General features: G+C 42.2%; 1 protein-coding gene across 1 annotated transcript; it reads right to left on the bottom strand.

The window, feature by feature from the left end:
- LOC106570583 (uncharacterized) lies at nt 1-3,283 on the bottom strand. The gene is made up of 4 exons (XM_014143032.3): nt 3,084-3,283; nt 2,480-2,558; nt 2,083-2,292; nt 1-994 (listed from the first exon to the last, which is right to left on the bottom strand). Exons 1-4 carry the CDS (start codon nt 3,132-3,134, stop codon nt 603-605), a joined length of 732 nt encoding a protein of 243 aa, XP_013998507.1. The 5' UTR covers nt 3,135-3,283; the 3' UTR covers nt 1-602.
- Nucleotides 3,284-9,415: the final 6,132 nt, after the last annotated feature.

Below are 9,415 nucleotides of genomic sequence, written 5' to 3'. Positions count from 1 at the left end.
AAAAAAGATATAGATGTACTATTGTAAAGTGGTTGTTCCACTGGATATCATAAGGTGAATGCAAATGTACCTCAATTCAGGGATGGAAGATGTTGTAGCTTACTCCTAATTATCTCAATATCAAGAAACGACAAATCGAGAATATAGCAATACTGCTGGTTTTCAAGTAGACTGCCTTTTTCCTCCTCATGCTAGGCTAGCTAATGCTAAAGCAGCCCATTGCTTTCCATTAAAATACAATGCCTAACATTGGGATGAGTAGCTTCCGGAAGTGTTGTGGAATCCAATGGGTTGCTTTAGCATTAGCTAGCCTAGCGTGCTGACGAAAAAGGCAGTTTAATTAAAAACTAGCAGTATTTCAATATTCTCGATGCGGTAACATATGGCAGCCGGTGCCAAATTGAATATCTAAATTACCTTGCAGCTGGCGGCCATCTTAGGCCTATAGGTCTCAATGACAATTAGGCGTAGAGTGTAGCCTAACTATTGGCCACAACCATAAGTGTATAAACAGGCTATGTAACATGGCAGAAGAGTGTCTGAGTGGGCTGCAGAAACTGCTACGTTTTGGGGGAGCCACAGCTGGTTTTCCACAGTGTGTGTCAGTCCAGTCCTGCTACCTGTGCAGCCTCAGTTTGGACCTCTCCAGCCCGCTGGCGGTAACTTAGTGAAAGCTCCCTCGCCCTTCTCACTTCCTGCATGGTCTCAATCAGGTTCTCCTCCAGTCTACAGCGGTCCTGATGGGTTGGTGCCGCCTCCCTGACCTGCTCCGCCATTCGCTCGGCCCCACTTAGCAGCCAGCCTATCAGCTCCTGGAGCTTGGTCCCAGCGGCGCTTATCACTTTGGCGCCCTGGGAAATGGCCCAGAGCTCCTCCTGAGCCAATCGGAGGCGGCTAGGCGGAGACTCCTCCCCCTCAACCGCAGACCTCAGCGGAACCACTGAGAGAGAGAAGTCATACCCCTTCATCACCATGGTTACACACCAACTGTCCTCTAGAGAGAGAGAGAGAGAGAGAGAGAGAGAGAGAGGTTATAAGCCTTCATCTGTAGACTTACCCTTTACCTGTCGTATGGAAGGGAGTGGGAGTGAGCGGGGTAGATTAGATTAGAAGAGTTTATATGTCACTTGCACAGGGTACAGTTAATTATTAAGCTCTGAGCTCCAACGGTGCAGGTCCAAAAGAGTAGTTAATGAAACAATAATAACAAAATGTAAAATAATAATATAGACATATTTAACTGTAATAATGACAAATGTCCATTGGGGGATGGGGGTAGGGTGGGGGTGGGGGGGGGGGATAGAATGTTCCTGAGGGAATGTCCATGGGGGGAGCAGCAGGGGAGGAAGTGAGAAGTAGAATGTCCTGAGGTTGAAGAGTTGCTGTCGTGCTTTCTTCACCACGATATCCATGTGGGTTGACCATTTCAGCTCCTCGGAGATGTGTACGCCTAGGAACTTGATCGTTTTGACCGTCTCTGCGGCGGCCCAGTTGATAAGGATGTGGGCATGCCTAGCCTGGTTCCTCCTGAAGTCCACAATCAGCTCCTTTGTTTTGCTGCCGTTGAGGGAGAAAAGTTTAAATGGCACCATGCCGTCAGAGTGCTTACATCCTCTCTGTAGGCCGTCTCGTCGTTGTTGGTAATCAGGCCTACAACTGTCGTGTCGTCAGCGAACTTGATGATGGAGTTGGAACTGTGAGGCCAGGAAGAGAGCGAGAGAGGACTGGCATGGCTCTGTTATGCCTGCATGTTTTTGGGGTTGGTTTCACTAACCTCGTGGGGACCAGAAGTCCTCACAATGATAGTAAAACAAGGACAAGTGGGGACATTTAGCCGGTCTCCACAAGGAAAAGGCTATTTTAGGTTAGGGTTACAATTAGGGTTAGGAGTTAGGGTTAGGAGTTAGGGTTAGGTTAAGGGTTAGGGTTAGGAGTTAGGGTTAGGTTAAGGGTTAGGGTTAGGAGTTAGGGTTAGGTTAAGGGTTAGGGTAAAGGGTTAGGGAAAATAGGATTTTGAATGGGAATCAATTGTTTGGTCTTCACAAGGATACTAAAACAAATGTGTGTGTGTGTGTGTCTCACTGTGCTCCTCTTTAATCTTCCTCACACACTCTGTAAGAGTCAGGTTGCTGTCATTGTTACAGTCGTAGGTGCGTCGCAGAGAGATGATGCGTTCCTTCATGGCATCATAGCTCTCCTGTTGTTGGTTGAACGTCACGGCTACATCAGAGAACCGCTGGTCCAAGTCTATTAGACCCACACGCTTTGGAACCAACCGACCACTCTGTCTCACTGAAACACACACACACACAGAGTCAATAACACACACACACGCTTTGGGACCAACCGACTCACTGAAACACACACACACACACACACACAATAACGCACGCACACACACACAATAACGCACGCACGTGCACGCACACGCACACACACACACACACTTGTAATATGATGGTAATATGTGTGATTGAACCTGTGGGTGCTGATCGAGGTTGTCTGGCCGACTCTGGCTTAGCTGATTTTGAAGGCTTGGTGTGAAGTAGAGGCTGTCTCTGTAACACACGTTCCACTGTGTGAGTGAGGTATGGGCGGGTTTACAAATCCAATCAATGTCTAAAACACTGTAACAATAGACCTATTATATTCAGTAGTGTGTAATATTGTGGCATAACACTTCCTGATGCAGAAACATGTAGGTCATGTGTTGCGCACTATTACATTGGTTTGTTGTAAATATGATCTGATCAAGCTTATTATTTGAAAGTAGCCTAACGCATGATTGAATATTTTTACATTTGAGTAATTTAGCAGACGCTCTTATCCAGAGCAATTTACAGGAGCAATTATGGTTAACCTTCTTCCTGCTCAAGAGCAGATTTTTCACCTAGTCAGCTCAGGGATTCTGTTACTGGATCAACCTCTTAACTGATAGGCTGGCTACCTGCCGTCCGTGGTTATGTGTCTGATTCCACAAATGATGTTGCCCCGCTAAAAATAAAGTTATAGGCTACTTTTTTTTACTGTGTAGTCTAACTCCAGACAATACATCATGTTTCTTTCCTGTTCCAATACAATACCTCGTCATTGTCTTCGGAAGGAGAGACACAGCAACAGAATAGCACAGACATTCTCGCTGAAATGATCCCGAGAGACCCAACAGTTAATCCCCGCAATCAATCTCTCTTTATTCGTTTTTCTCCTGAATCTCTCTTTCTCTCTCTGTGTATCCAGGTCACCTCTGCCCGTAGTCCCGGTGACGTCACCGGTCATGGGACTGGTTTTGCGGAAAGGTTTTCTAGCTGTGGACACAGACAGGACAGGTGCACCCAGCTGATACACTGGAACTGTGACATGCATAGCGATACATTTTAGCGTTCAACAGTAAACAGACATTTGACACGTCAGCGCCGTCATTTTAAGTAGTGCATTTATGAAACGACAAAACGGTAGGCCTATCTGCAGCAAGTAGCCCAGAATGAAAAGAGACAAGCAGAGGCGGTCTGTAAACCGACGCTAGATGGCGATATTTGACAGCCGCTGCAAATGATTTTACCTCAACAGGAACCCAGAAGAAAGAAGAAACTGAGCAGTGCTAACCGGCTAGCTAACACATAACTTATCCTGTCAGCAAACTAAAGTAATATTATAGCCCAGTGGTTTACATCCAGTGAGGCAACATCAAGATTAGTGTGTGTACAAGCTGGACATGCATGTGTTTTGCTCGCGTTTAGCTGCACGCACTCTATAGCAAGCGTCCGTTTGAGAAGCTTTGTGATGCCACAGCGGTGTTCTGGGATAATGCTGTCTACATCCTGGGAGGATCTCAGCTGTTCCCCATCAAGAGGATGGACTGTTACAACATACTGATGGACAGCTGATACTCCAAACAATGTACTGGAAGTGTGTGTGTGTGTGTCTCTGTGTGTGTGTGTGTGTGTGTGTGTGTCTGTGTCTGTGTCTGTGTCTGTGTCTGTGTGTGTGTGTTATTAGAGTCTGAAATAAGAGCAGTGTGACGTGTGTTGCAACACAGAGAACGTTGTGTGTGTGTTATATTAGAGAACGTTGTGTGTGTGTGTGTTATATTAGAGAACGTTGTGTGTGTGTGTTATATTAGAGAACGTTGTGTGTGTGTGTGTGTGTGTTATATTAGAGAACGTTGTGTGTGTGTCTGTGTGTGTTATATTAGAGAACGTTGTGTGTGTGTTATATTAGAGAACGTTGTGTGTGTTGTATTAGAGAAGGTTGTGTGTTGTATTAGAGAAGGTTGTGTGTGTTGTATTAGAGAAGGTTGTGTGTGTTGTATTAGAGAAGGTTGTGATCTAGACCCCCTACACCACAGGACAGTAAAACACACTAGAGGACAGGGATGTGTTGTATTAGAGAAGGTTTGTGTGTTGTATTAGAGAAGGTTGTGTGTGTTGTATTAGAGAAGGTTGTGTGAGTTGTATTAGAGAAGGTTGTGATCTAGGCCCCCTACACCACGGGACAGTAAACACACTAGAGGACAGGGATGTGTTGTATTAGAGAAGGTTGTGTGTGTTGTATTAGAGAAGGTTGTGATCTAGGCCCCCTACACCACAGGACAGTAAAACACACTAGAGGACAGGGGTGTGTTGTATTAGAGAAGGTTGTGTGTGTTGTATTAGAGAAGGTTGTGATCTAGACCCCCTACACCACAGGACAGTAAAACACACTAGAGGACAGGGATGTGTTGTATTAGAGAAGGTTGTGATCTAGGCCCCCTACACCACAGGACAGTAAAACACACTAGAGGACAGGGATGTGTTGTATTAGAGAAGGTTGTGATCTAGGCCCCCTACACCACAGGACAGTAAAACACACTAGAGGACAGGGATGTGTTGTATTAGAGAAGGGTGTATGTGTTGTATTAGAGAAGGTTGTGTGTGTTGTATTAGAGAAGGTTGTGTGTGTTGTATTAGAGAAGGTTGTGATCTAGGCCCCCTACACCACAGGACAGTAAAACACACTAGAGAACAGGTGTGTGTTGTATTAGAGAAGGTTGTGTGTGTTGTATTAGAGAAGGTTGTGATCTAGACCCCCTACACCACGGGACAGTAAACACACTAGAGGACAGGGATGTGTTGTATTAGAGAAGGGTGTATGTGTTGTATTAGAGAAGGTTGTGTGTGTTGTATTAGAGAAGGTTGTGTGTTGTATTAGAGAAGATTGTGTGTGTTGTATTAGAGAAGGTTGTGATCTAGGCCCCCTACACCACAGGACAGTAAAACACACTAGAGAACAGGTGTGTGTTGTATTAGAGAAGGTTGTGTGTGTTGTATTAGAGAAGGTTGTGTGTGTTGTATTAGAGAAGGTTGTGATCTAGACCCCCTACACCACGGGACAGTAAAACACACTAGAGGACAGGGATGTGTTGGGCTTGTGGCTTATCCATATCAGCATTGTAGCATAATGGAACGTTCGATACACAACATTGTTTGTTTGTGTGTGTGTGTGTGTGTGTGTGTGTGTGTGTGTGTGTGTGTGTGTGTGTGTGTGTGTGTGTGTGTGTGTGTGTGCGCTCATTTTTGTCCGAGTGTGACCCTGTGTCTCTGTCCGTCTCTCCCTCTAGGCTGCTCAGTGTTGAACCTGAGTGTTATGACACGTTGAACCTGAGTGTTATGACATGTTGAACCTGAGTGTTATGACACGTTGAACCTGAGTGTTATGACATGTTGAACCTGAGTGTTATGACATGTTGAACCTGAGTGTTATGACATGTTGAACCTGAGTGTTATGACACGTTGAACCTGAGTGTTATGACACGTTGAACCTGAGTGTTATGACACGTTGAACCTGAGTGTTATGACACGTTGAACCTGAGGGTTATGACACGTTGAACCTGAGTGTTATGACACGTTGAACCTGAGTGTTATGACCCGTTGAACCTGAGTGTTATGACACGTTGAACCTGAGTGTTATGACATGTTGAACCTGAGTGTTATGTTAATACACAAATATCTCATTTACATACAGGTACAGTCAGAAGTTCGGACACACCCACTAATTCAAGGGTTTTTCTTTATTTGTACTATTATCTACGTTGTAGAATAATAGTGAAGACATCAAAACTATGAAATAGCACATATGGAATCATGTAGTAACCAAAAAAAGTGTTAAACAAATCAAAATATATTTTGGATTCTTCAAAGTAGCCGTGTCTATGTGAGATGTAGAGTCGGTGACTGGAGGATCTCTGCATGTGTGGATCCACATAATTTGTTTTTCAACAGAACAATGACCCAACACACCTCCAGGCGCTGTAAGGGCTATTTTACCAAGAAGGAGAGTGATGGAGTGCTGCATCAGATGACCTGGCCTCCACAATCCCCCGACCTCAACCAAGTTGAGATGGTTTGGGATGAGTTGGACCGCAGGGTGAAGGAAAAGCAGCCAACAAGTGCTCAGCATATATGGGAACTCCTTCAAGACTGTTGGAAAAGCATTCCAGGTGAAGATGTTTGAGAGAATGCCAAGACTGTGCAAAGCTGTCATCAAGGCAAAGGGTGGCTTTTTAAGAATCTCAAATATAAAATGTTTTTGGATTTGTTTAACACTTGTTTTTGGTTACTACATGTGTTATTTCATAGTTTGATGTATTCACTATTCTACAATGTATAAAATAGTAAAAAATAAAGAAAAAGCCTCGAATAATTAGGTGTTCTTAAACTTTTGACTGGTAGTGTATGGAAATGTGATTTTTCAGATTTGTATTTTCATCACAATTTGCTAAAATAAAAAATAAAAACATTTTTGCTTTGTCGTTATGAGGTTTTGTGTGTAGATTGATGAGGGGAAAAACGATTTAATCAATTTTAGAATAAGGCTGTAATGTAACAAAATGTGGAAAAAGGGGTCTGAATACTTTCTGAATGCTCTGTGAATGCACCCCATATAGTCGAGCTAAGATTGTACTTGTCTATACCATGTATCATATGACTAAGTACAAAACCAAAATTACATTATTTTTGTGCATATAAAAATCTGCCAATGGTATAAATATTGATATTACAAAAATACAGAACTCAGATAGACTAAATCTACACAGAGTATTGGTCTGTATTCTCCAAAAAGTAGTTATTGTAGGGCAAATCTAAAAAAGTATTTGTTTGAATCCAGGTTTCTGTGGAAACATAATATTAAGTTATATCTTCAGAGGGTGGAGGGGGGATCTGTAGGCGTGATCTTGACCTGATAGACATCACCTGCCTAGATGGAGCACCATGTCCTCACCTATGGTTTTAACTAGGTATGACCATGTACAAAATCTAAATTACTTTAGATATACAGTGCCTTGCAAAAGTATTCATCCCCCTTGGCGTTTTTCCTATTTTGTTGCATTACAACCTGTAATTTAAATGGATTTTTATTTGGATTTCATGTAATGGACATACACAAAATAGTCAATTGGTGAATTGAAAGGAAACTTGTTTCAAAAAATTCTAAAAAGTAAAAAATTGAAAAGTGGTGTGTGCATATGTATTCACCCTCTTTGCTATGAAGTCCCTAAATAAGATCTGTTGCAACCAATTACCTTCAGAAGTCACATAATTAGTCCACCTGTGTGCAATCTAAGTGTCACATGATCTGTCACATGATCTCAGTATATATACACCTGTTCTGAAAGGCCCCAGAGTCTGCAACACCACTAAACAAGGGGCACCAAGAAGACCAAGGAGCTCTCCAAACAGGTCAGGGACAAAGTTGTGGGGAAGTGCAGATCAGGGTTGGGTTATAAAAAAATATCCAAAACCTTAAACATCCTACAGAGCAAAAATTAGGGAAGGGGAAGGGTGGCCAGAAAAAAGCCATTGCTTAAAAAAGAAAATAAGCAAACACATTTGGTGTTTGCCAAAAGGCAGATGACACTAAAATTGAGTTTTTTGGCCATCAAGGAAAACGCTATGTCTGGCGCAAACCCAACACCTCTCATCACCCCGAGAACACCATCCACACAGTGAAGCATGGTGGTGGCAGCATCATGCTGTGGGGATGTTTTTCATCGGCAGGGACTGGGAAACTGGTCAGAATTGAAGGAATGATGGATGGCGCTAAATACAGGGAAATTCTTGAGGGAAACCTGTTTCAATCTTCGAGAGATTTGAGACTGGGACGGAGGTTCACCTTCCAGCAGGACAATGACCCTAAGCATACTGCTAAAGCAACGCTCGAGTGGTTTAAGGGGAAACATTTAAATGTCTTGGAATGGCCTAGTCAAAGCCCAGACCTCAATCCAATTGAGAATCTGTGGTATGACTTAAAGATTGCTGTACACCAGCGGAACCCATCCAACTTGAAGGAGCTGGATCAGTTTTGCCTTGAAGAATGGGCAAAAATCCCAATGGCTAGATGTGCCAAGCTTAAAGAGACATACCCCAAGAGACTTGCAGCTGTAATTGCAGCAAAAGGTGGCTCTACAAAGTATTGACTTTGGGGGGGGGGGGGGGTTGAATAGTTATGCACGCTCAGGTTTTCTGTTTTTTTGTGTTATTTCTTGTTTGTTTCGCAAATAAAAAATATTTTGCATCTTCAAAGTGGTAGGCATTTTGTGCAAATCAAATGATAAAAACTCCCAAAAATCCATTTTAATTCCAGGTTGTAAGGCAACAAAATAGGAAAAATGCCAAGGGGGTGAATACTTTCGCAAGCCACTGTATGCTTAGTTGCAGTCAAAACAACTCATAAAAGTCTGTCAATGGTATGAATACATGGTTGAACTATAATACAGAAACCAGCTACTCTCTAAATGTACACAGGGTTGTTTTGGTGTGTATTCTCTGAAAAAAATAATTATACCGGAAATGTTATTTAGATACCAGAATTCCTATAATATCCTCCAATATTATGTAATTGCAATATTGTATTTGGGTTGCTATACCATTTGGTTTGTAGTGATTTTGATGATTTGGGCATGCTTTTTGAAGCATTCTGCCATAGGCCTTACTACTCCCATTGTTTCACTAGCAGTAATGCTAATGCTGGCTCTGGGGTAAGTAAATAAAGAAAACAAAGGGATTTTTTTGGTCAATGTCTCTCAGGATAAATGGATGAGATCAATGAAAATTAAGTATATTTCAAATCTTGGTTACTGCCCCTTTAAATGGCAGTCGTTTTTACCACACACTTCAAAATTCTAAAATTGAAATGATACTACAATCTAATGATGTTAAATCATTTGAGACTGGGACGTAGGTGGATTGTACTTTGGAAAAAAGCTGCACATTATTTAAGTAAAAAATCAGATTTTTGTTTTACAAAATATGCAAATTAAATGTAAATTAAATTGTCTGTTTTGGTTATTTTTTAAATTTCAGATGACATTATTTACATATAATAAGAATTAAGTTTTGCTACATTTTGCTATGATTTTCAAATAATTTCTTCTTGGGGT

The sequence above is a fragment of the Salmo salar genome, chromosome 14 (assembly GCF_965601325.2).
Source record: "Salmo salar chromosome 14, fSalSal1, whole genome shotgun sequence".
Classification (NCBI taxonomy): domain Eukaryota; kingdom Metazoa; phylum Chordata; class Actinopteri; order Salmoniformes; family Salmonidae; genus Salmo; species Salmo salar.
This window is presented reverse-complemented; position numbering and strand designations above follow the sequence as displayed.

Bases quoted from the DNA above. Each gene is read 5' to 3' on its own strand.
- LOC106570583 (XM_014143032.3), bottom strand. From the start codon at position 3,134: ATGTCTGTGCTATTCTGTTGCTGTGTCTCTCCTTCCGAAGACAATGAC. The intron at 2,559-3,083 runs GTATTGTATTGG...CGTGTGTTACAG, and splicing joins CTTCCGAAGACAATGACGAG to AGACAGCCTCTACTTCACAC. The intron at 995-2,082 runs GTGAGACACACA...CTCTCTCTCTAG, and splicing joins GAAGATTAAAGAGGAGCACA to AGGACAGTTGGTGTGTAACC.